The sequence below is a fragment of the Bos indicus genome, chromosome 18 (assembly GCF_029378745.1).
Source record: "Bos indicus isolate NIAB-ARS_2022 breed Sahiwal x Tharparkar chromosome 18, NIAB-ARS_B.indTharparkar_mat_pri_1.0, whole genome shotgun sequence".
Taxonomy (NCBI): Eukaryota; Metazoa; Chordata; class Mammalia; order Artiodactyla; family Bovidae; genus Bos; species Bos indicus.
The window spans coordinates 37,546,763-37,573,419 of NC_091777.1; the positions used below are offsets into that span (position 1 = coordinate 37,546,763).

A 26,657-nucleotide genomic window follows, 5' to 3' on the forward strand; every position below is an offset into this window, starting at 1 on the left:
GTAGGCTACAGTCCATGGGGTCGCAAAGAGTCGGAGACAACTGAGCGACTTCACTTGCATGCATTGGAGAAGGAAATGGCAACCCACTTCAGTGTTCTTGCCTGGAGAATCCCAGGGACGGGGGAGCCTGGTGGGCTGCCGTCTATGGGGTCGCACAGAGTTGGACACGACTGAAGTGACTTAGCAGCAGCAGCAGCAGTGAACTCTTAGAGATGTTCTAACTACTCATAAAAGGAAGTTAGTATCCAAGTGACAACTATTAAGTCAAATGATTAAGTACCTTTACTTACTTTGGGAAGTTTTGTTCCATCCCACTGACATTGTCGTTTGACGTACTTACTACAATAGTAAGTAAATGTGTCCCTTATGAAAACTTAAGAAAGACTGCTCTAGGGATAGGAATCTGAGGTACGAACTATGACCCAGGTCTTCTGGGCTCTGTTGGGAACTCTCATTACAGCTTTATTTTTAAAGGAATGAGATTCTCTTTTTCATAAAGGATCCAGTCTAAAATAATTTGTTCAGGCAGCTTCAATTAAAAACTGTCTTTGTTGCTTCTGAAAACAATGGATCACCACTCCCAGAGTTAAAAACGACCAGAACACAGACTTAAAAACCAAGCCATTTAATTGTGTCTTTGAAGGTAAACAATATCTTGATCCCAAGCCCTGAGAATACCAGAGCTACGGGTCTGAGAAGTCCCGCAGGGCAGTATTCTCACAGAGTCCTGAGGGTCAGACCTCAAAGTGTTCCAAGGCAGAGCACTTAAGGAATTCATGCATTCCATTCTGCAATTTTGCAGACAGCCAGAAACAGACCCCAAGAGTCTCTTGAGATGGGAAAAATTCAACTCCTGGTCTCATAGATAAAAGGAGGGAGAGTACCAAAAATGTTATACTTCTCTTCACTTTTCTCACACAGTCTGAAACCTGAGCTATCAGCTCCCCAACTCACAGTAGCCGAAGCTGCAGTTTAGGTTTGAGATCAGTCCCTCTATCCAGAGAGCTCTCATCAATACAGCTTTTTAACAAGCACTTTAAAGAACCCTCTGGCAGCACAATGCGTTAGTTTACAAGATTTTAATTTACAGATTAAAAAGCTACATGTTTTATTTTTTCTCCTTTTTCTCTTCTTTCTTTACATCACTCTTTTCCTTCTCTTTCTCTTTGTCGTCTTTTCTGTCCTTTTTGCTGTCTTCCTTTTCTTGCCCTTCTTTCTTTTCTGCGTCCCGGTTGGCAATCTTGTTGTTGATGAGGTTGTGCAAGGCGACCACAGAGCGGATCAGTGAGGCCAAATATACCACCACCATCTGGTCGTTGGTCTTCAGGTAAAAGGCCTTGACAAACTCCTGCAGGCTGACATCCGGCAGCAGGTTGAAGACGTCCTGCAGCTGGTAGATGATCTGGTGGTTGATGGGCAGCTTGCCCGTGGCCACCTTCTCCAGGTAGCCCCTGATGTCCAGGAGCTTGGAGTTGAGTCCCTTCAGACCATGGACCTGGTTTGTGATCCGCTGGGAAAGAGTGCCCACTGTAGTGTCTTTGATGTCTCTGTAGGAACCCACAAGAAAGAGCAGGGGTATCCATCAGTGTCCTATACCATCACAGATTTTCACATTCTAAGGGAATAACTCAGTTTGTGAGGAGGGGCAAGTTTTCTAAAGCAAAAATGTTACCTCTCCGTTTGATAAAGATTTGAGTATAAAGTGCCTTAACCTTGTTTTCATTTGGAAGCATATGTTTTATCTTTCTCATCACAGGACATCTTTCAAAAGAAAAGAGAGAGCTAAAATGAAATCATGTTCACTAAAAAATTTTTTAAAAATCTCTACTTCAATTTCTCTTGTTCCTAAAGAGCACAGCATTCTTTTCACCTGCATCTATAAAATGTCTTGAGATGCTTTTAAATCAGTCAGTAGTAACTTTCTGAACTGAAACGAATCTTATTGTTTGAGAAAATCTATGACCTTTCAAATAAGTCAGGGTTATGTAAGTATTTTTCTTTTTTTTCTAAAATTTGGCTGTGCTGGGGTCTTAATTGTGGCACTCTGGATCTTTAGTTGCAGCATGTAGGATCTAGTTCCCTGAGCAGGGATCAAACTCGGGCCCCCTGCATTGTGAGTGTGGAGTCTTAGCCACTGGACTACTAAGGCAGTCCCCTAGAGTGTAAAAGGCCTTGATGCAGGTTCTCTGCAGAAAACTGGCTAGCTACATTCATTATAAAGGAGGTACACTTAAAGAACACACACTTGCTTTTAACACACATGTGTTCCTGTCACAGCCAGCATTATAGCTTCCAGACAAGGTGTGCTATCCAGAGTCATAAATCATAACTCTGGACACTTCATAGATGATCCAGGACTAGAGCCCAGGTCTGATGCCGTCCTAAAGTCTCACCGTAATAAGTGTTCAACTCCGACCTCCTCGGCTTCCTCTGCTCCAATTTCACTGGTCACGTGCTCAAATGTTTTTGAGGTTGGAGTTCCATCCTGGGAGAGGAGACTTAATTATAGTTATTTACTTACAAACAAATGAACAAACTAGCACATGTTCCTTTTCACACCTTGATTCTTCTGCTTTAAGTCAGATCACTTGAGGGGTGTTATTACTGGGTTTTCTGTGGCAAGGGTGGGTAGTTTGCTTTGAAAGCTGTCACAGCAGTCCTACTCAGGGTTGAGGTATGCTGCAGCATCATCCTTAGCTTATTTCTGAGGAAAATCCTGATATTATCTTAAGTCTTCAGTAGAGATGGACATTCAGAGAAGTCTCCATTTGGCTAAATTTTAAGGACTGTCATAGTTCATTCTAAAATAGGCCATATTCTGAACACTGTGCCTGAGACAAGCTTATGTTAGAAAATATAACTTTGAACCATCTACTGTCCATTGGGTCAAATGATCAGTGCACCAAACAACGTGGTGAGAATCACTGATTTTCTGGTGGCCTGAATTAATCAAGGCACCCATTAGTGGATGTGGTTTGCTATATCACCTACTTATTTCTTGACGGGACTCAGGAGAAACTTTTCTCAGATCTAGTGCCAGAAGAGGCTGTGCATCTCCTGTCAAGGCTGTGAACTGTTTGCACGCAGGAGCGCATTGCAGTGCGTGCACAGGATATAGGCAGACGGCTTAGATGCAAAGCCTGGCTTTGCCGTGTATGTGCTAAGGGAGCTGTGAGATCTTGGGAAAGTCACTTCACTTACACTAAGTGGTATAAACATCAGCTGTTGTTATTTTATCCAGGATAGTGTGAATCCTGAAAATGACATTTTCCTCTTGGCTTTGTATGCTAGGATGGTCAAAGCCTTCCAACACCTGTGCAGGACTTCATGGCATGTCTTTTCAGGTACTGATTGTTCCCTGGCTTCATCTTATAATATGACCCTTAAATCCCCTCTATCTTCTATTAAAAAATCCTGTTTCATTGGTGTGTGTGTGCATGCATATGCATGTATGTGTGCAAGCAGCCTCAAACTCCTTTTTGAAAGAGGCAAGGTAAAATTTAACTTGTAACAACTGTATCAAGACCAGGGATGAAAGCCTTAACTGCAACTAGGCAACAGATCTGGATCTCAGTTCTCTAGTAGTAAGGCAAAGAGAAACAGGGGCACAGAGCTCAGGGCAAGGAACATTTGCAGGAAGCTAAGTTAAAAAAGCCGTTTCCAGATTTTAAAATTGAATATATGGATAACTATAAGAAGACAGGTACTGAATACAATGGAGCCAACTATATAGGTGTCAAATCGTACAGATGGGTTTTGCCATCTAGCTCCAGGCAGTTCTGACTTACTCTATTTGAAAACCTAAAATCCCATGGATGGAGGAGCCTGGTAGGCTGCAGTCCATGGGGTCGATAAAGAGTCAGACACGACTGGGCGACTTCACTTTCACTTTAATGCATTGGAGGAGGAAATGGCAACCCACTCCAGTGCCTGGAGAATCCCAGGGACGGTGGGGCCTGGTGGGCTGCCATCTATGGGGTTACAGAGTCAGACACGACTGAAGCGACTTAGCAGCAGCAGTAACTTCCAGGAGAAGACTGTCAGAGGTGGGCCAACAGTGGAAATGGCACTAGATTAAGATTAAGCTCATCAGGCTCTGCATACTCTGCTGAGAACATCTCTGGGTGATCATTTGACTACTTTGGTCTCAATTTCATTTGTAAAAGGAGACTTTAGATTTCTATGGTCCTCTCCATTTCTAAAATTTGGTGATTCAAACACTCAAGGGGGAAAAAACATAATATCAAACTGTTGACAGAAATCAGTAACCTTTTGTTATAAAGTATTTGTTGACTTGAAATGGGGGAAAAACCCAATGGCCCTAAAAGTAGCAAATCTAATCTCTAGGCTCATAACAAGATGACTTACATCATGAACTTCTTCCACTGAAATATATGCTTCTGTGGGCAGTCCCAGGTCCTTTGGTTTCACATCAATGATGACCAATACCTGGCAGAAAAACACATCTTAGGAAACCACCTTGTACTAGGCACATAGGGAATAACTGCAGCCATTCTGATGATGATTACTGCATCTTTTTCATTCATTTAACCAGATAATGAGCCAGAATTTTCAGGAAAAAAAAAGACTTTACATTTCAAATTTCTTATTTGCTCTGCTCTTCAACCCCATCCATTAACAAGGTGAAAGGTAGTAGTACAGTAAGGAAGGAATCCAGCAGAAGGAAATTAGAGTCAAGACAGCCAGCATTTTAATCCCAGCTGCACTCTCAGAAGATCTTACTAACCATTCTGAACCTCAGTTTTCTCATTTGTAAAAAGGATAACAATCCCATACAGTTGAGAGGATTAGGGAAGGTAACTTACATACTCAGCACTGAGCAGATGTTTAATTTACTAAATACAATGGGTTACTGTATACTACACAAAGCACTGTAAATTAACACAAATTTATAGAGAAAAAGTGGTGAAATGATTCACTATCCACTAGGAGGCTCTTTTCTTGAGTTAACTGGCAAACAATTATCAGTCAAGGGTTTTAAAGATAAAGTGCACTTACTGAGTTAGGGCAGTATCTTTTCATGAGTTCATTGATGGCGATGTCATTCTTGTGTAGTTTAGGGCCTGTGTGGTACCACCCAACTATTCTTTCTCTGGCTATGAAGGAAAAAAATAGTGGCTTTGAACTGTTACATAAAGATCTGTATATTACCCTCAAAAAGGGTAAGAACTTCAGTAGTTATGTTCTCTACCTTTTCAAAAATTCCAGGCATCTAAACCTTGATGTGCTTATGAAATCTTAAATGAAATCTTAAATTCAAAAGCAGGAATCTCTGAAAATAAAGAGCAGGGGAAATCTAGAGATAGCCATATCTCTGACTAGTTTAGGAAACCAGTCATACATGAAGCAACTAGAAAACAATTCCAAGGGAATATATAAACAAATGCAAGTTCATCTCACATAGGTTACAGCAGTGAGTGTTGTGGGAATAAACATTGCCAAAGCAATGTGGCTGCTGTAATGAAATGAAAATGATACACATGACAGAGATATTTACCTTGGTGGTACTAAAGCTCTAGAGGCATGTGGATTTTATTTGATAACTTTTTGCTTTTCTGGTGCAGAGGGCTCTCTCTCCCCTGAAACCTAGGTGGTCTAGCTGGCCTTAAATTGCTACTCCAATTTCTCATTTATTCTACCTCATTTGTCTACTACCATTGGCCTTACTTTAGTCTAACTAAGTGAAAGGGTCTTTGACATTAGACAAAGAAAAGTGAATACTTAGAAAAGGCATTAGGGACACACACGCACATTTACACACCACACCCCCCCCCCCCCCCCCCGCCCAGTGCCACAGTGCCACCTACCGTTGACCTTCTTAAACATTCCATACATGTTTTCCAAGTAATCATGGTCTAAAAACCAGACAGAATCATCTTTGTCATCTTCATCAAAAGGAACTAGAGAGGAGAAAAAAAAAACCCCAAAAAGCAGTTTAAGGTGCTAGATAGAACTCTAAGGGCACATATCACAGCTGTGGACTTCTAGGCCAGATTTGACCCATGGCTTTAGCTTGTCCAATACAGTGTTAAAAGTATTTTTGAGTTGCTTTTATTAAAAACTGGAAGATTTAACATACAAATCTAGACCTCTAGGCTCTCTTGAAAAATTGGAAGACCTGGCAATAACTGGCTATAGCCATACAGAGATCACCACCTTTGAAAAAGAGATCACCACCTTTGAAAAGGATACATGTTCTTCAGTTTGCTAAAAGTTCCATCATTTCCTAATACTTCTGTTGGGCAAATTACATTACTGCCTGATCCTTTAAGACAATGGAGTTAGTGACCTCTAGTCTAGCGGCTATGCCAGCAATTATTTTGTTGTTCATTATTGTTGCTTTAATCATAAAATACATAGATACATTCTTCTGAACATTCACGAAACAGTGAAAAGGTTTTTATCTCCCCCTTGCCTACCCATAACCACGGTTAATAGTTTAGTTCAGGGGTTGACAAACTATACCCACTGCCTATTTAAATAGTTTTATGCAATATGGCTATTAGTTTGTCTACATCCTCTTTTTAGTTGCTTTTCTGCTACATTAGCAGAGCTAAGCAGTTGCAATGGAGACGATATGGCCTGAAAATACTTAAAAATATTTACTACTGTGTGTAGCCTTTAGCCTCCCTGTTCTATACTTAAGCAATTCTGAAATAGAATCACTTGGTTGCAGTAAAAATGGAGATCACGAAAATTTTCTTTCTTTTTAAAAGATAACTGACATTTTAACCATACTCAGAAAATGTAAAATTTGTCTATTTTTTAAAAAACTGAGGTATAATTGATAGATTTTTCTTTTACCTGCAAAACTGTTGGATACATCGAGTACTTTCTTTTGCCATGACCCCAAAAGCACACCAACAACACGTTTTTGGTTTCCAACCTTGCCTATTCTGAATGAGAAAACAAAAGATCAATCTGGATAGGCACAGACTCAACAATACGATACCTAACACGAAATACCAATGTACCAATACAATTTAGCTTGGCTGGAAACTGATCCCACTAAACATATGTAGTAAATTAGTCTTAAAAAAAAAAAAAAACAACAAACAACCCTCAAACCTTATAGAAATTTAAAATGGAGAAAATGAAAACTCCCCAGATCTTACAGTTTTAAATGTTATCTGGTTGGTGTTTGAAAACACATTTAACTTTTTATTTTGATAAGAGCTTACCTTTCTTTCTTAAACTTTCTCTGTCCTCCAACCTTTTCAGGGATAAAGATGCTAAAGCTGAACCAGTGTTATGGTCCAGCTTGCCAACTCTTCTCTGAAACAAGCCCAACTAGATGGCATAAACAATTCTTTGTATCATCTAGGGGCTGAGAAAATGATTCTGACCCAGAAGCATGTGTATGCCATTTGTGATCTCTCTGAATGGCTAAATTAGGCAGAAGCTGGAACTGAGCTGGTGACTAATCATACTGGGAGGAGGGCTGAGTGAACAAGAAAAACTACCTCAGAATTTCTATCTCCAAATCAAACCCCCTTAGTAATTTTGTGCTAAAGAATGACAAGTGTTTCACTTATTTCATTGGTTTTTATGTAGAATTCTCCATTAACCACTAACAAATGTGACATAACAAACAATTCTATGTTCAAAGGACAGACAAAAGTCATTGTGAAATGAACCACAATTTCTTAACAGTTGCTGGTTCACACCAATTGAAATATACTTATCTAAACACATGATTTGGCAAACTTATAAATGCTTACTATGTCTAGGGTTTGGATCAGAATTAAGTATTCTGATTTTTTGGGGACTAAGTTCAAAGCAAATTTCCACACTCACGGGCTTTTCTTCTAATCTACAAAAATGCGTTTGTGTTTTAGAAAACCCTACAATTGTCTGACACAGCAGCTTGCAGTGTCTGCCTTCACTATGCCCTTAAAAATGTTTGTCGAATTGACTGAACAGAACTGAAATGATGCCTGCCTTCTTAGCACCTCTAGTATCCTATGGGAGAAAAACAGTAATTGTACAGTGGAAAAGCTCCCGTACCTTGTTAGGCCAAGGGTCCTACAAGAAATGGAACTAAACTGGGGGCCCTAAACCTCACAGGAGTCTTTGAGTTTGGTTTTGGCTCTGGTTGAATTGGGAGTTGTACAAAGCAAGAGAATGGGCACTTAGCAACTATGACTTTATAGCAGATGCTCCCAACTGGGTCTTACAACTTTCCAATTCAAGTAACTACTGTAAAACTTATGAACACATGTAACAGGTCCCCCGGGACGAACAGCTCGAAAACAAGCAAGCGAAGGCAAAAGAAATATCTGTGGGATGTTTTCTTATTCATTAACGCCTACACCTCCAACTGGTCTCATTTTTAGAAGAAAAACTTGACTTTAAGACTTAATATAGCTAGGTTTTAAGTCATCGTCAAACCAGATTCCCACTTCTGAAACTTCCACAAGTTAAAAGCACAGTTCTTGCAGGGACCAGACTTTCGATGACAGTCTTCAGAGCCAAAAAGCGCGAGTCTGAAGAGCTTTCCTACCAAACACCGAGTCTCTTAGGCGAAAAGGGACGGACGAGGCGATAGATATGCACGAGGACTAGGGATCAGGATCAAATGAAACCTGCTCCCCATACTCTGGCATCGTACGGACTGGGTAAAGGGAATGATCAGCTCAGTTCCCAGGAGTGCCGGCTGGGCAGAAGACTCCGGGTAGCTTGGGCTTCATGAATGGACTTAAATGTGGGCCCCTCGGCGACTCAGGGCCACCCCCGGTGCGTCAGCACCCCCGCGGCCGCCGCGCCGTACCCAACGCGCCCGTGACTCAGCAGCGGCGGCGCCACCGGCCCCGGTAGGCCGCCCCGTGCCGCCCGCTCACCGATTGAAATGATCCACCACACTGAGCAGCACCAGGGGGTGGACCACCACCTTCTGCACCGCCAGCTCCAGCATCGCGACACACCCCGCCCGCCAGGCCCTGCTCCCCGCGACGAGCAAACACCGGCAGCCGGAGCGGTAGTAACTCTCGGCTATCCTCCAGGCCTGGCTCCTCCTCTTCCGGCTGAGCCGCCGCCGCGCGGCGCCTTTTTCCGCTCCCAGAGTGCCGCGCGGGTCCAACTGGCAGGGTCTCTCCTGCTCCAGCCTTGAGGCGGGGAAGTGCAGGGGAAGGCGGGACCTGGCTCGGGTGACAGGCTAAGAATTTGCCAGGTCATGAAAGCTAACAGCTCACTAGAGACCGATAAAGGTTGGCCTCCTGGTGTTTGCCCTGTACTGTCACTGCTGTGACATTTCACCTCAGAATCTTCTTAGCTCCCCTCCCCTCCCCCACCCGAAGACTGGAGAAAATGCTGAGAAAAAAATGTAAATAGTAGTGTTTCCGTCATTCAGAAAATGTTCACTTTCAATTCTAGTTAAAATCCTCCAGAATTTCTTAGAGGTTGTTATTTAGTCGCTGTGTCGTGTGCGACTCGGCGACTCCATGGACCGCAGCACACCCGCCTTCCTTGTCCTTAAAAGGCGCTTCTTAGAGGAACTAGCTTTAAATCTCTAGCATTAGGGCATTTCTTTAAAATAGGTTTGGTAATTTGTCTCATTATTATTTTATTGTCGGAGAATTTCCTCTTAATCTTTTATGTGGACTCTTAGCAAATAGTCAACCTGGCTATATTTTCCCATCTGTCTTTATATTAACTTACCATTTAACAAGAGCTATAAGAATGAAAACTTATAAAAAGATTGACGAAAAAGCTGGAAAGCAGTAAGGGAATACATTTTCATATTTAGCTGGAAAAGAAAAAGACTAAAAGAGGAAATGTAGGAGAAGGGAACGGCTACCCACTCCAGTATTCTGGCCTGGAGAATTCCATGGACTGTGTAGTTCATGGGGTCTCAAAGAATCGGACACGACATAGCGACCGAATAGTAACAACAACCTGTTTTTAAGCACCTTCCACCTTCCCTGTAACACCAGAGAATCTGACCTCTCTGAAGAATGACCAGAAGACTTTTGTTCTGAGCCTTAGCCTTCTTCCAGTAAAATCAGGAAGCTTTTGATAGTCTTTTTTTTTTTTTTAATTTTTAAAATTTTTTAAATTGGAGGATAATTGATTGCAAACTTTTGATATTCTTTCTGGGCCCTGCCTCTCGTTTTCATTTCATGTACTGTTCCAACTTTTGGGAACACTTTTGGATTTTCCTCATTTCTTTTAATAGTTTTGATTTGGCTGTCAGATAATTGCTGCTACTTCTTAAAATATTAAATAATAGAAATTTTAAATTAACAAAATTTAAGTCAGGCCCATTGTGTGATGTGTTAAAGCTTGTTTGCTGGTTTTTAGTGCCTTGTTCAAAGTAGATATTCTTGTTTCATCTTTTATATGATGCTGTTCAACACGGGGTAGACATGTAACTATTACAAAAAGATTTTGGAAGTGTTTTTTCCCCCTAATTTTTTAGGATCAGAGGTTGATTTTAATTTTTCTTATGTGTTAGGTAAGGCATAAGAATTGAAGTCTAAAAGAAGCATATTTTTGGACTAAATTATTTAAAGGATATAAAGAAGACAGCTTGAAACCATAAGTAAGGTATTTTTCATGTCCTATTTTTTTCTTTTTCTTTTTAAATGAAACTGACCTGAAATAATAACTGATTTTGTAGCCACTAAGGGCTAAATTCATTCAGAGGAATGTAGAAGACATAAGAAATCTACTTTCTTTTGTTCATTTAATTCTAGACTTCACTTTAAGAGGTTCTGATGAGAGCATAAGTGTAATACATTTTATTTTCCTTTAACTGCTTTTAAAAAATTTTTTTTTAAAGAAATGTAATTTTAAAATTTTTATTTATTTTTTATTGACGTATAATTGACATATAAGTTATAGGTGTATGATATAGTGATTCACAGTTTATAAAGGTTATACTCCATTTATAGTTAATATAAAATATTGGCTATATTCCCTGTGTTGTATAGTATAGTATTGTAGCCTATTTTATAATAATAGTTTGTGCCTTTTAATCCCTTACCCCTATGTCTTTCTTTTTTAGTATTAAGTTCATTTCCCAGATTTATTGAGATGTAATTGATATGTAACATGTAAGTATAAGGTGTCCAATATGATGACTTGATATGTTTGTATTGCAAAATGATTACCACAATAAGTTCAGTTAACACTTGCATCATTTCACATAATTACCATTTTCTTTTTGTGATAAGAACATTTAAGAGCAACCTCAAATATATAATAATATAGTATTATTAACTGTAGTCACCACACTGTACCTTAGGTCTCCATTTTATAATTGGAAGTTTGTGCCCTTTGACCAACAACTCACATTTCCCCCACTGCCAGCCTCTGGCAACAACTAACTATTCTACTCTATTTCTGTGGATTCCAGTTTTTTCAGTTCTGCATATAAGAGAGATCATATAGTATTTGTCTTTCTATGTGACATTTCACTTAGTATCCATAGATCCACAAGATCCATCCATTTTGTCACAAATGGCAGGATTTCCTTCTTTTCTATGGTTGAGTATATATACACCACATTTTCTTTATTGACACTTAGGTTGTATCCATGTCTTGACCATTGTGAATAATGCTACAATGAACATGGGGGTTCAGACATCTCTTTGAGATAGTAATTTCATTTCCTTTGAAAGTGGGGTTGCTGGATCATATGGTGGTTCTACTTGTAGTTTTTTTTTTTTTAGGAACTTTCATATTCTTTTCCATAGTGGATATATCAATTTACATTCCCACCAAGAGTACACGAGGGTTCCCCTTTCTCCATATCCTCACTAATGCTTCTTATCTCCTGTCTTTTTGATAATAGCCATTCTAACAGGCATAAGGTGATATCTCATTATGGTTTTGATTTGCATTTCCCTGATGATTAGTGGTGTTGAGCATCTTTTCATGTACCTGTTGGTCATTTGTATGTCTTTAAAAAAAATCTCTGTTCAGGTCCTCTGCCCATTTTAAATTGGATTACCTTACCTGACGTTCTTAGTGCTTGTGAAGTTATTTTTGCATGTGGATGGTTGTTCCAGTCGATGTTTCCGGGAGAGGCTGAGTGCTAGAAATTCCTATGCCACTATCTTGTTCAATCTGTCACTCAGAATTCACCTTTGTCTTTCAATTTAGGGAGATAGCTCCCAGAGACCTTAGTATCTTGAAAGAGTTCTTATTTTTTTTATGTCCAGAACATGGAATAACAGTCCTGCGAGCATGGCAGCAATACTTTGAACTCTGCAACCTCTGTTTATCATCTTATTAGATTTGGAAGAAAAAGATAGAAGATATGCCACCTTTAGACTAAGCTGTATTCATTGCTAGAGTTCACACATCCTGCAGGGGTGCTGAAAGTTTACCATTTTCTTTGGTGGTGTCCTGTTTCCCCGATTCTTGTGTTCCCTATAGCCATGCACAGATACCTCTGCATTTGAAGAAGCAGTCACCTCTTCCAGACTTTCTGGACTGACCTCAGGAAAAAATAAACACCTTCACTTGTGAGTGAACGCAGTCTGGAGCTGTGGCTTTAGTGATGTGGGGTGTTAAGTATGGGTGTGAGTAGAACCTCTGGGTTCAAGGGTGTGTGACTTGTTTGGCTCAGGGATGGGTTCACCACATCGATGATGCATGATTCTTGGGGAGAGCTGTGGGTCTGCAGTAGCTGCGACAGCTGTTAAGGTACTCAGTGGTGCCTTTAGGTCTGGTGCCTAGGTTCCAGTTCAGGTAGCAGTGGTGGTCAGAATCTGGTGGTATGCACATGCTTGGCAGTAGGGGCCAGCTGCAGGTGCCTGTGTGGGGGCAGGGGCCTGCTGTAGACACACACACAGTGATGAGAGACAGGGCCAGCAGCAGAGGTTGGAGCCAGCTGCGCGTTCGTGAGTAGCTGAGGGGACCCTGGCTATTGGTGTAGACCCGTGTGATTGCATGAGTTAGTTGTAGGTATGTGTTCTAGTTAGACCATTCTTAATTGCTAGTAATGGTACCCTACTCTAATCAGCTGAAGCAAAGGGAAATTCATTATCTCATGTAACAAGCACATTCAAGGGCCCTGCTTGTTCCAGGGGCTCAGTTTCTCTCTCCACCTTTTAGCATCTTTCAGTGTTTTGATTGCATTAAGACAGATTTCCTCCTAGTGATGGGGAAACATGTTGATGGCTACAGATAGTCACAGGTTTAAATCTTTAAAGGAAGGAGGACTTTGGACTCCAAATCTTTATGAAATTTGATTGGCCTTGCTGGCACTGGGGGCCTTTCTGAACTGACTGCTGTGCCCAAGGGAATGTAGTTCTCTAAATGTCCAGTTGAGAATCAGTTTGGAGTTGGTACAACTATGATGGACCGATCAGCTCACCATGACCACTTTGAGTGGGGAAGGAAAAAGGGGATGCTGTAATTGGAAGCGGGGAATGAATGCTTAGCTGGCAAAAACAAGTCTGTGATATAAAGAGCTTAGCATGGTTCTTGGAACATAGTAAGAATTCAGCAGATGTTAGACATGGTTATCGTTAGATTGTAGGATCATTGTTATATATTATAGCAGACTATAAGAATATTTTCTTGGGAATTCCTTGGTGGTCCAGTGGCTAAGATTCCTGCTTTCACTGTCAAGGACCTGGGTTCAACCCCTGGTTGGGGAACTAAGATCCTGTAAGCTGCATGGCACAGCTTAAAAAAAAAAAAGAGTTTTTATTTTTTATTAACTGGTGTTTATATTTTAAGTAATCCAGCAGTAAAAGAGTTGAAATTTATCTTTTGCATATGCTGAGTGTTTTTTTTTTTTTTTTTTTTACAGCTGTGACTCATGTGGGATCTTAGTTCTCTGGCCAGGGATCGAACCCATGCCCCCTGTATTGGGAGCATAGTCTTAACACTTGACTGTGAGGAAAGTCCTTGTTGAGTGTTTCTTTATCTTTCTTTAACCTCAGGTATATTTAGTTTATGGAAGAGTGTTTAAAAAATTCCTTTTTCTAAATGTATTGGTTATCATTTTGGTTTTTCAAAAGGCTAATTGTTGCAGAAAGATTGGATTCATTTAAAGAGGCTTTCCTTGTTTTATGCTTTACACAAGTGGTGGCCTTGTGTGTTAGCCATGGACACCGCATGATTGTTATTTCTCTTGTTGTTGTCATATTTCACGTAACTGCAAATTAAAAAGGACCAAAAAAATTACAGCAATTTCTAGTTTATATCCAGAAATGGAACTCTCCACAGGAACCCTTGCATGGTACAAATATGTTAGAAAATCATTTTCCATTGTGCTTTGAAAGCCTGTAAGGAGGCCACAGTGGAGCATAGTTCATCTGTCTTGGATGAAGCCCAGAGAGACTGTGCAGACTGTAGGAAATCTCCCATCTGAAGAGTTAATTTTCTTTCAGGATCAGTGTTAGCGGCTGCTGTGATTAAAACAGGACACTTTAAGATTGGTATAGGAACACTTATAACAGTTGACTATAAAAGAAAACCCAGGAGGCCAGATTCAGCCTTGGGAGCTACTTTGGTTTGAGCCTCAAAGACCTTTATTTTGAGTTTACCTCTTCTTTGATTACACATGTATTCAGCTTTTTTTTTTTTTTTTTTAGTATTCATTAATAAAGCAAGCAATTAGTTTCATCTATGTAATATTTTAAAATATCTGAATGCCATTTTTGTCTTTTGTTCCTATTCTTTTCAGAGCTACTCTTTTTTTTTTGGTTATTATATATTGGAGCATAGTTGATTAGCAATGTTGTATTAGTTTCAGGTATACAGCAACGTCATTCAGTTATATATATATATGTGTGCGTGTATATGTGTGTGTGTGTATATATATATATACACACACACACTTGTATCTATCTTTTTCAAATTCTTTCCCTATTTAGGTTAATACAGAATATTGAGCAGGTTTCCTTGTGCTATACAGAGGAACTCTAGATAACCAAGTAAAATTAAACTTCTTTTTAAAACTGGATTTTAAATTTTTATTTATTTAAAAATTTTATTTATTTGGCTGTGTCAGGTCTCAGTTGCAACACATGGGATCTTTGTTGTGGCACATGGACTCTCTAGTTGTGGCATGTGGGCTCAGTAATTGCAGGACACGGGCTTAGTTGCTCTGCAGCATGTGGGATCTTAGTTCCAGGGACTGAACCCACGTTCCCTGTGTTTCCAGGCAGATTCTTAAGCACTGGACCACCAGGGAAGTCCCTTTACCAAATTTTTAGATGCAGATTTATGAATGTAGTGTGGAAACAAGTATAAGGTTTGAGGACAGATCCTTTTAAAGTGAAAGTCGATCAGTCGTGTCTGACTCTTTGCAACCCCATGGACTATACAGTCCATGGAATTATCCAGGCCAGAATACTAGAGTGGGTAGCCTTTCCCTTCCCCAGGGTATCTTCCCAGCCCAGGGATTGAACCCAGGTCTCCCACATTGCAGGTGGATTCTTTACCAGCTAAGCCACAAGGGAAGCCCTTCATCATTTTAAGGACAGATATATTTTCCTTTATTTTCTTCAAGATAGTAAATCAAAGTAGCATTTCTTAAAATTAGAAAAACTGGGGCAAAAAATATTAAATAACAGCTGTTGGAAGGAAAAAAATCAACCATAATCCTAATCTCAAATGGAGCAACTAATTTTAGATTTTTGTATTTACCTTTCAGTTTGGGGCATGTGCACACATACTTCAGTTGAAATTGAAGTTTTAATGCAAGTAGAAAAACTATTGAGAAATTTATGGTGAATTGAATCAATTTGAAGTTGCTATACTTTGTGTTTTAAGAGTAGAGTAGTGTTTATCTTTTTTTTTTTTTTTTGCTTTCAGCAAGAACAAGAAAGGTGAAAAGTCAGTCCATAACATGAAAGATTCTTCTTTTAGACCTGAAAGTCAGAAGTAGGCATTAACCTGGGTTTGTGGTAGTGCTTCATTATTATTGACATTCTCTCAAGTTTTCCAAATTTCTGCAGTTTGTTCCTACAGGTACCTCTTCCCTCCTCCAGCCAGGACCTTCAAGCCTTGTTTCAAATTGCTGACATTGTTTTTTTCTCCCAATGCAAAGTGCTGATATAACTTCCTTAAAATCCTTCAGAACCTTTCCAGTGCCTATGAGATAAAATCTGAACTTTAGGAAGGTGTCCAAGACTCTTCCTAACTTTGCCTCAACCATCCCCTCAGAGCCTTATCCCCTATGGCTCTCTCTTCTGTGAAACTAACATGAAGCTCCAACCATTTAATCTGTTTCCAAAGAAATGTGCTGTTCCCTGTGCTCATCATTCTGTTTCCATTTTCTGAATTGCCCTTGACCTCTTAAACACCAGAATTTCTAGATCTCTCTCAAGGACCACACTCAGTAGGTCATCTCTTCTGGTTAGTTTTCTTGACCTTCCCCAGCAGTGTTGGTTCCTTTCCTTGAAGTCCGCACAGCACTTGGTACATATTTCTGTTGTATTGCTCATCGTGCTCAATAGTAATGATTCATTTGACATGCATCTCTTTAGTCTTAGTGTGTATGTGGAGGCCAGGACCATAGCTTAGTCATCTTATTAATGTCTGCACCAGAGTCATACACTTGCTAACTGTATTGTGTAACTTGGGTAGTGTGTTACACAGTACATCCATAATGTTGGTCAGTGATCTTTCAGCATGCAAAAAAGTAACAGTATTCTCTGTAGTTCCCTGTTTGGTCAGTGATCTTTCAGCATGCAAAAAAAATAACAGTATTCTCTGTAATTTTCTATTTTAGTCTCCCTGTATGCAAAACCAAAACAAAACCAAAGTTATATGGAATGAGCAAAGCTCTTTGATTAAAAATTTCTCATCATTGCATGTCATTTTAAATATACCCGTTATTTTGAATATAAATGAAGTGTGTTGAAATCTGAGTGAAAAAAAATGCATGGACTATTATTGATGAAACCATTCAAAACCAAATGGTATATTCTGGGTAGCTGTAATTTTTCAAAAGGTACTATGTACAATTTTAGGTTAGTGTCAGATAACCTCTTCACTTTCATTTCTCTCTTAACACCTTTTATCATAATTTCTGAAGCTCCCCTTTGTAGTTCCAGTTGAAAGTCCTGAGGCAAGCTCTTTAGAAGTCTAACACCTGCTTAGGGCTGAACTGGCAGGGGGAAAAATTGAAAAGCAGTGAAGAGTCTTTTCAATAAAGTACTTAGCATTTTAAATAGTAGATGTTTGAAAAAAAATAATGGTAATAATAGTATTGGAAACTCTCATACCACCCCACACAGAGAGAGGAATGTGAAGCTGTTTAGTGGGTTCTTACTTTGAGTTCTCAAAATCCTTCATTTGCAAAGATAGTTAAAACTTGATTTTGATCAAATTAAACTACTCAGAATGTGGACTTTTCCTTGAGCACAGATTTATACTTTCTCTTTTAAAATTCAAACCCTTTTCCTTCCAACATCAAAGAGAAATGATTCAAGGCTTTTAGAATATTATTCTTAAATACCAAAAACCCTGGGATAATAGTTAGAAAATTAAGAAGTGGGTTTTGAAATAATTAAATTTTGATTCTCATCTGCTGTTTCATCTTGACTCTGTAAAGTACCATATTCCAGGTTAATGGCAAAGTTTTAAAAATGTACATGTGTTTTTTTAACCCTTAATGATTTTGTATTCTCATGAATTCCTGGAGCCTTTTAAGATTCAGAGTCCCGTGGTGGACTTTTTGAGGTTACAAATTTTAATATTTTATCTTTTTGTTCTGTAACTGGAGGAAATTTAATTTGTTTTTCCAGCAGAGGGAGACATCTGACCATGAACGTGCTGCTGCTACTTGCCAGGAGTATTCTGTAGCCCGTTTTATCAATATACATAAAAAACTCAATGTTCAAATTAACTAGTTCAATAAGTAATTTAGCTCATTGATTTTTGGGCATATCCTAAGTGCCATTACAAGCTACGGATATTTTAAATGCCATTACCTAATAGAAGGAATGTTTTAAGCACCTTTTATTGATTTTATTACTGCTTTATTTTGCTGTCTTGGTTTAAAATCATTTTAACCACTCTGTAATCAAGAAGAAATATATCGTTGGTGAAATACAGTCAATTTCCTAAAAACCTTTGACATCGTTAAATAAGGAATTACAGTTGTTAAATCATGTCAGGCAATAACTGAGGGACAGAAGAGATATAAAATTTGGAGCAGTGGGCCAGCATACCAGTAAGCTGCGTTGACCTCTAACATTCAGCTTCTGCATGTGACAGTCACACTTCAGGTTTGCTTATGGTTTTTATATCAGCAAGACAGATTTAAAATCTCAGGTAGCAGGAAAGATGGAAGAACGATAGCAAAGTATAATACAGGGGCAGTTACAGTGCTTTCTAATGACCTTTTGTAGCTTTAGGTAAAAAATGATTCTCTAAGCAATTTTTAAGTTTCATTTGCTTTACTTGCTAGATTATAGTATATTGATATTCTGCATAAAAAGGAGTCAGAGTGCTCATAGAGCTTTTTTTTTTTTGACACTTTCTTTTTCTGCTCATTTGATTTTCTGTTAGCAATATTACTGAGCTGATCAGCTGGTAGATAGGCAGGGACACCAGTCCATACACTGCTTAATCAGAGAGGTGCAGAAGTGGGTAGTGACCACTGAAGCTTGATAGAAGCCTGCTAATGAGTTGATTGCATTGACATTTTATGTAATTTAGCTGTAGAGTGGCAAATATCAATACCTGTATATGATTTGGCAGATGGTTGTTGAACTGTGATTAGAAGTTTAGAATGATTCCCGGTAAAAGACCACCTGGCAGTAACCCAGGAACAGAGAACTGAGTTTTCACCATTAAATGGAATAGGTCCATAAAGTCAAGTGTTTTGATCATTAATGGAATCGTCCCTTTTCTTTTAGCAAATGTTAGCTTCAAGAGGAAATTGATAATTATGCATAGGTCTATTAAATGATCTTAGGGAGAGCTCTTTGCATTCCTTCAGATGAGCTCATGTCTATAGTTGTGGGGATTATTCACCAGCAAGGAAAGAAAACTAGTTAAAATGCTGATAGGTGTCGTTTCAAATATAGCAAGCATGTTGGAAGCATCTTTGTAGAATTAATTTCTTTGAGGCTAAAAATCAGATTTGGTTGTAACTATTGATTATTCTATATTAATTTATATACTATATGACTATGTTATGAAATAATTTAAGGTATACTGAAGATTGTTATATGTAAGACACTCCTATAAGTGTTTGAAATATAAAGAACACCAAGATGATGCCCTCCTTTCACTCAGTGAAGGAAGGGTGGTAGATAAACTCATACTGTGCACGTCCTATGGAAAGAATGGAATAAAGGTTCAGGAGCTGTGGCAGCATAGAGAAAAGTAATAGGTTCCTCTGTGGCAAGAGGAAATGTCAGGAAGGGCCTTATGAAGGTGTCACTTAAAATAGATTTTTAACAGAGATCAACATTCAGAGGTGGGGGGACTTAGCAATACAAAAGCTGTTTTTTAAAAAATAGGTTTCAGTTTTTAGATCAGTTTTAGTTTCACAGCAAAACTGAGCAGTGAGTATGGAGAGTTCCTATATGCCCCCTGACCCTACAGATACACAGTCTCCGCTACAACCAACATCCTGCATCAGAGTGCTACATTTGTTACAGTTGATGAACCTGTATTGACATGTAGCTATGACTCAAACTCCTTAGTTTACATTAGTCTTCACTCTTGGTGTTGTATATCTATGGGTTTTGACAAATGTATAATGCCATGTATCCACCATTGTAGTATCACGAAGAGTAGTTTCACTACCCTAAAAATCCTCTGTGCTCCACCTAATCATCCCTCTTTCCCTCTGATCTTTTCTCTGTCTCTGTAGTACAAAAGCTTTTGAAAAATTTGAACTGTTTCATACACCATTATATATATATATATATATATATATATATGTGATGTATAAAGAAAAGTGAAATAAATGTATTCACTTTCCAGCTGAGGTGGTAGAATATTACCAATATTTCTGAAGCCCTAGTGTATTCCTTTCCAACTGCTTTCTTCTGCCCTACCAACACTTCAAATTATTTAATATTCAAAGTACATCTAGTTGCAAGGCACACAAAAACCTGAAGGCCCACATCCTTCTTATTCTTATCTTTGGTTAGGTCCATGCAAGATGAAGTGAAGAAATGGGTTGATATTTGCCTACTGAGTTCAAATTACATGGAAAGCTATTTTGTGTGTGTTGTATGTGGAAAGAAAAGGGGAGTCCTGGATAACCTAAATGACTATCAAATTTGAAATAGGGCATAGTCTGATTTATTCAAATTATAGTATCTGCTTCACTTCGAGCTTTACGGACCTTTCTTTTCTTGCTCAGTATGTCCAGATTGAACGACTAACCTCAGTGCCATATGGTAGAGTCACATACTTGGCTGTGGAGACTCATTCAGAATTTTCATGCATATAAACATCCGTGTCAGCATGGAATACTCATCTTTAAATTTAGCAGCAAGTATTTTCAGAATTACTGGGTATTTTTATAATTTGGCTGACGTCCATGCTCTTATTCCTTTGGTTTCATTTTCTAGTTTCATAGGACTTATAGGTGAATATGTTTTATATTAAAGTCAGTGGTATGTTGAAAAGTAGACCTCTGTAGGATTCTTTTCTTCCATCTCTGACCCACTCTGTGGGCCAGTTCTTCGCCTACACCTGGATTATATCTCAGACACACCCCTTAGGTTTTCCAGCTACTCTTAGATTTAAGAAGATACATTCTGATTACCTCTAGTCATTATAACAGTCTACATTTAGTAATATGACCAGTCCAGTGTAACATTCTGAACTTTATTACAGTCCAAACCACTCTTCTTGCCCAGCTCGGTGAAGGATTAGGTTGAGAATCCCTCAGTAGGAGATGGGGATGGGGTGACTTTTCCATTTTCCTTTTGGAGCTTCTCTTCCCTACTTATCCCAAACCCTGGGTAGGTCTGAGAGAAGTGAGGGAGTCTGGCAATCATAGGAACGACTCCCTTGGCAGTCCTGTTCTGATCTGCTGGTGGTGTTTTCTGGGCTTGGCAGAGGCTCTGACTCTGGAGGCACACTCCCCTAGGTGTCCCCTCTGGGAATGTAGGAGAGCAGCTCACGTGCCCCTCCTCTGCATTCCAAGGTCCATCTCTAGCCTCTTTCTATTGGGGCTGACCCTCTTGAGTTGGGATCTCTTTTTAAATGACCCCCTGACTGCTTCTTTTACATAAGGGCCAGTCATGCAGTTGCTGTGGGGATTAAATGAAATAACATATGTAAAGAGCTCTTCCTGGCACTTATCTGTTGAATAAGTTGATTTGTCTTTTACTGGATACCTTCTCTCTGGGGTCACTCTGCAAGTGCTTTATAAACCTAATCATAAACCAGTCCTAGGAGTTAGATATCTAAGAAACTCCGACTCATTAGGTTATTTGCAAGGTCACGAAACTAGAAAGTGGCTAAGCTTAAATTTGAACCCAACTCTGGTGCAATACAGGAGTCTCTGGTCCTTTGGACTATGGTCTATTGCCTTCTGAAACAGCCTGGCATGGGCCATATAGTTCTAAACCCTGGGAACTCTGGTTAATTAAACTCTTGGATTCTAGTGCCCGTTCTACCTTATCAATTTCTTAAATGTCAGGTGTGCTATATAAATCTACAGGAATTTTGATTTACCTTGTACTTTATCTTGGATACTTTCACTTGACCATGTGATATTTGGACAACCTTAGTTCCTTGACATGATTCCTTTATCTCCAGAGATGTGGGCTACGTTTCTGATCAACTCAATCAGAGATTCAAAGAAATTTATCCTGATAATCCAGAAATGTTCCAGTGCTTCACTGGAGTTCATAGCACATATGGAATTTTGAGCCTCACAGGATAATCTCTGCAAGGTAACCACACATCTTTCTTTTGCCTCTGGTAGTCTGGGGACGACAGAGGATGAGATGGTTGGATGGCATCACTGACTCAGTGGACATGAGTTTGAGTAAGCTCCAGGAGTTGGTGATGGACAGGGAGGCCTGGCGTGCTGCAGTCCATGGGGTCGCAAAGAGTCAGACATGAGCGACTGAACTGAACTAAACTGAGTATGAGAACTGATAACCAAGACAGCTCTCCAAGCTGCTGTGCCAACTGCCGCAGATGACTCCAGGTTGATCTGTGCAGACTGGAAATCTCAACAGAGAGCCATAGAAGAGTTTGGAAGCTTGTTCATTCTTATTCACTTGGGACAGTCGGTTAAGAAAATTTACTTTGAAAAGAATTGCCCAGAGTTAGACTTGGATAAAGCAAACCATGGAAGAGAAACAAAATCCCTAGAACCTTAGTTCTGTTTTGTTTTAGTAAGGTGTCATTTACTGAAATCTTAATGGTAAATCCAGGTCCTGGATATACACTGTTGTGAAATGTGTACTTAATCTGTATGTTCTAGAAACCTGCATTGAAATTAACTATTGTTTAGCACCTTTAACTTTTGTAGCCCACCAAGCTGCAAACTGCCACAAATAGATAATTCAAAGTTCTGCTTTTCATTTGCCCTGTTGCTTACAGCAAAGAGAAGTTGAACCCCACATTGTAAACTGGCCAGTTTCTGTATTCAGTCAATTTAAATGGATAGCTGTACCTTTACTCTGCTGTGGAGATATTGTCAGAGGGAAATGCATTAAAAAGTCTTATTTTGTGTGCTGTAAAATAAATGAGGTCTTATGATAAGAATACCAACTCTAGTTAGTCCTTTTTTTGGCTCTATGGAGAACTTAGTGATAATCAGGAAAAGACATTTCTCGTTTTTTGTGCCTCAGCTTCCTCTGCAAGAAAGTATAAGTAATAAAGCCTGCCCTTTAGGACTTTGTAAGGCTGTGTGGCAAAGTATTTTAAGCTCCTTGGAGAAAAACCTACTCAGTGAAGTTGCTATTCCTTTTAACGTCAATTATGTTCTGAAACACGATTTCAGAATTTCAGGATCCCAGGACCTATGATTGAACTGGCAGCTGATTGATTCAGTGGAATTCAGTATTCTCTTTCTCGACACCACACCAAAATTTGCCTTGGCTAAAAGAGGTAAAACATACAATTATGGTCAGAAATGTAATAATAAATCTACTGTAACAACCTTCTTTCCACCACATATGTTTTCTGGTATTTATCTGAATATCCATGCTTATGAAAACTAGAAGAGGTTGTAATTTCAATAGTACCAGCAACTCTGTGAGTATCCAAAGCCATTTAAATTATTATCTGCTTTTATTTTTCCAAGGTGCATTTCTGAAAGATTTTCTTTTTTTTTTTTTTTTTTTTGGTTTGGAAATTTTAGAAAAGGAGACAAACAGTTAAAAGTATGGAAGTTCCATGCATGCTGCTTTTTCTGCACCTTGAGGACTAGCAAAATCTTTAATATGAGACTTTATTTGTACAAAGCAAAACTTCAAAACCACTCAAAAGCTTTTCTTATTAACTGCTGTCAGTCCTGTGATTTACAGAGGCAATAAAGAACTAGAGGGGGCACATTTATCATGGAGTTCAGCACACCAGGAGCCATTTTCTCCAGCGGTAAAGGCTAGTGATAAAACAAATTCTTTTGTTCTGTAACCAAGACACATTCTCTGTTCCCTGCTCTCTAAAGTTGGGCACGCCAGGCTTCTCTAGTGGCAACTTGGCACCACTTCCTCCACGCCTAGTGAAAAATCGTTCACGTGAAGACCCTGATGACACACCTGGAACACCTGGCTGTGAAAGGCGCTGTGTGCTCACCTTCAGCACACAGTGGTTAGCTCTCAACACGTTTGTAGCATTGATTCCTAGTTTACCTTGAACCGTGCTCCGTGTGTGTGTGTGTGTGTGCACGCTTTCTTTGGTTTCAGAAGGGAGTAGACGGAAACATTAAATAATTTGGGTTTTATTTATTTGGTAAAGAGCATATAAAATTTGAATTTTGGGAACTGTACATTTCTTGTTGGATTAAAGAATGCCTCATCTGAATGTTGATGCTGAAAAGCAAAATCGGTTCCAGTACACATTTTTTTTTCAATTTTCTTTGATTTTGATTTTGTATTTTGGGTTCTAGGCAGGTAGGTGTGATACACTTTAAAAAAGTTATTTTTTAATTGAAGGATAACTGCTTACAGAATTGTGTCGGTTTCTGCCAAACATCAACATGAATCAGCCATAGGTTAAGTTGTCTCTGAGCATTGATTGTAACATTTGGGGGTTTTTGAAATGAATATGTCAGACTTTGAGCTAAGGTGGGTGTAAAGGCTTCAACAGTTTTGCTCTTTGGGAGACTTACAAAATGGAACAAAATGGAGCATTTTGGAATATTCTATAATTGAGTACATCCATCATCCAATAGTATTTATTAAGCGCTCACCTGTGCATGACAATGTTCTGGGCACAAAGATTATTGGGAAAAAGGTCAATGACTTGGAACCAGAGACAGTGGTAGTGTTTATACCTTTGGGAAAATGAACACAAATATTAAATTGTGAATGCTATTCCTAATGGAGCAAGTTATGTAGTTTAATTTAGTCTCAGAAAAAGACAAGAACACTCAAAATCTCCTGGCCTTTCCCAATTATATAATCATTAACTATGCTCTTATTGGTGTATTAATGAAAAATAGTGTGTTTGAAAGACAGTAGCAAAGCAGAAGATGTGAAAAATTCAGGAAAAAAAAATCGGGCCAGGTGCTTTTGTGACTCATTGGCCACTCTTAAAAACTTTTAGCTGGGAAGGAATTTGGAATAGAATTATGTGGGAGTTTCGTTTATCCATCTGTTCTTTGCAATGTATAATTTAGTGGTTAAAGTTGTTCTCTTGCTTCTGTCACTATCAGTTTCTTTTCAGAGGAAGGGGAAATAGGTCCTTTTGTCAGTAATTTGGCAGAAGTGCTGAAAAGCCCATTATCCCTGTTGGAGAGAAAGCAAACCACCCCTGATATGTGAGGGCCTGGCAGGCTTCATAGAGAGAGATGAGCCTAGTGAGAAGGTTCTAGTGAGAGGGTTGTTTTTTTTTTTTTTTTTTTTTTAATTTTCTGGGAGATACTGATTGTTAGACTTTTTTTTTGAAACTGTCTAACATTTTCTCAAAGCAAAGTTATCTGCCTCTTACTCTCCAACCCCAAAACAAATTCATTGGTATTAGAAGATATGGGAGAGAGAGGGAAAAAACACAGTCATTTGAATAAAAAAGTCATATCTTTTATGTACTTTATGCTATATTCTGTGTACTTGGGAAATGGCTGCATCTGTCCAGAGAATGGTGGAAAATTGAATACTATGCTTCATAGTGTGCTTCTTGTAGTGTTTCCTTAACCAAAGAGGAGCAGCTGTTGGGTAGCAGAGAAAGCACTGTTACCAGCCTGAGCATATGGAACTCCGAAGCTTTGGCTGATATGGATGTCTGGGCAACGGTTGCAGAAAGACTGTCATAATTGTTTGCTGTGATTTTAGGTCCACACTCCAATGTTGGAAGGGAAAACTTTTTATAGAGGCTTACTTTTTTTTTTATATGGCTTTGAAGGGAATTGTATTTTACTTCTGACGCTTATTGTATTGTAAAATCTCTAGTCTCTGATACTTAAAGGTGGAAACTTTTAACTTTCTTAAAAATCCAACTCTAGGGACTTTTTAGTAGTATAGCCTCTCAAATAATCTTAAAGCTTTGAAAAATGAAATACTTTATTTTATGAAGCAGTTTTGGGGTCAGTTTTTTCCCCTAAAATGTATGCTTTTATGTTGGGTAGTTTAAAGACCAGCTGTTAACTGAAACCAACCGTCAACGAAGTTACATAAAGTTGTGTTTCCTATTAGTCTTGTATCTTTCCTATTAGTCATTTGTGAAAGGATATAGGAACATCTAAGAGAACTCTAAACAAAAATTGAAAAAACAGATGTCAAAACCATATTGACTTGATAGTTTGCTATTTTTTTAATAGAAAAGGAGCTTAGTAATAGTGGATTATGAATAAGGCTCATGTTGCTAATTTATCAGAGAAATATTTGTAGTAGTTTGTAGTTGAAAATTGGTGTTTATCTAGAATTTCAGAGAATCAAAAAAATAAGTTGAAGGTTATGCCTGGGAGGACCATGAAGGAGGAACTTTGACATTTTCAGTAGTTGGGCATGCATGGGCCTCTAAAGGTGTGTTTATTATGTTGTCATGGTGAGCAGTGAATTAAAAAGATAACAAGACTGCTCCTTGGGTAGTTGTGACTTATTGGTAGTTATCTTTACAAGAGTTCCATGCTGACTTAAGTAAAGATCTTTGGTTAAAAAAAAACAAAACAATCAACAAACTTTATTTTTCAAATAAATTCAGCTAAAAGCCCACAGGCTTCCATGACACTGCACTGAATTATTATTAATGTGCTCTGCTGTGAAAATAATGCTTGCTGCTGTTTAACAATAACCCGTCCTCTGGAATTTTAGGCAAGTGGTAGGAAAATGAGAGGCAGATTTAAGTGCTGCTGCTGAATTAAATGTGCTGGTTGATGGGCACAACATTTTTATAGTTACTTGTGCAAGGGAGTGTAGAAAGAGATCTTTATTTGGGGTCAGGTCACATGTGGGACCAGTTGTTTGAGAGGCAGTTTTGGCAAGCACGGGCATTGCTCCTGTTCAGGAAAAGATCTGTTCAGCCTATTGCCTTGGATGTCCCAGTACAGCCTTCTCTTAGGATTATGTGTGGTGTTT

General features: G+C 38.9%; 1 protein-coding gene and 1 long non-coding RNA gene across 2 annotated transcripts in view; one reads left to right on the forward strand and one right to left on the reverse strand.

The window, feature by feature from the left end:
- Window positions 1-609: 609 nt before the first annotated feature.
- On the reverse strand, window positions 610-9,058 carry PSMD7 (proteasome 26S subunit, non-ATPase 7). Its single transcript, XM_019979827.2, has 7 exons — window positions 8,862-9,058; window positions 6,826-6,917; window positions 5,829-5,921; window positions 5,020-5,117; window positions 4,369-4,449; window positions 2,394-2,485; window positions 610-1,547 (listed from the first exon to the last, which is right to left on the reverse strand). Exons 1-7 carry the CDS (start codon window positions 8,933-8,935, stop codon window positions 1,109-1,111), a joined length of 969 nt encoding a protein of 322 aa, XP_019835386.1. The 5' UTR covers window positions 8,936-9,058; the 3' UTR covers window positions 610-1,108.
- A 56-nt stretch (window positions 9,059-9,114) lies between these two features.
- Window positions 9,115-26,657, forward strand: part of LOC139177089 (uncharacterized) — a 210,234-nt gene continuing 192,691 nt past the window's right edge. Inside the window, exons 1-2 of the long non-coding RNA XR_011561511.1 lie at window positions 9,115-9,227; window positions 10,475-10,561. This is a non-coding gene — a long non-coding RNA (uncharacterized lncRNA). The remainder of the gene's footprint in view (window positions 9,228-10,474; window positions 10,562-26,657) is intronic.

Excerpts from the sequence above, each read along its gene's own strand:
- PSMD7 (XM_019979827.2), bottom strand. The coding sequence starts at position 8,935 with ATGCTGGAGCTGGCGGTGCAGAAGGTGGTGGTCCACCCCCTGGTGCTG. Across the intron at positions 5,118-5,828 it reads AATGTTTAAGAAGGTCAACG|CCAGAGAAAGAATAGTTGGG; the intron begins GTAGGTGGCACT and ends TTTCCTTCATAG. Across the intron at positions 1,548-2,393 it reads GGAGTTGAACACTTATTACG|AGACATCAAAGACACTACAG; the intron begins GTGAGACTTTAG and ends GGGTTCCTACAG.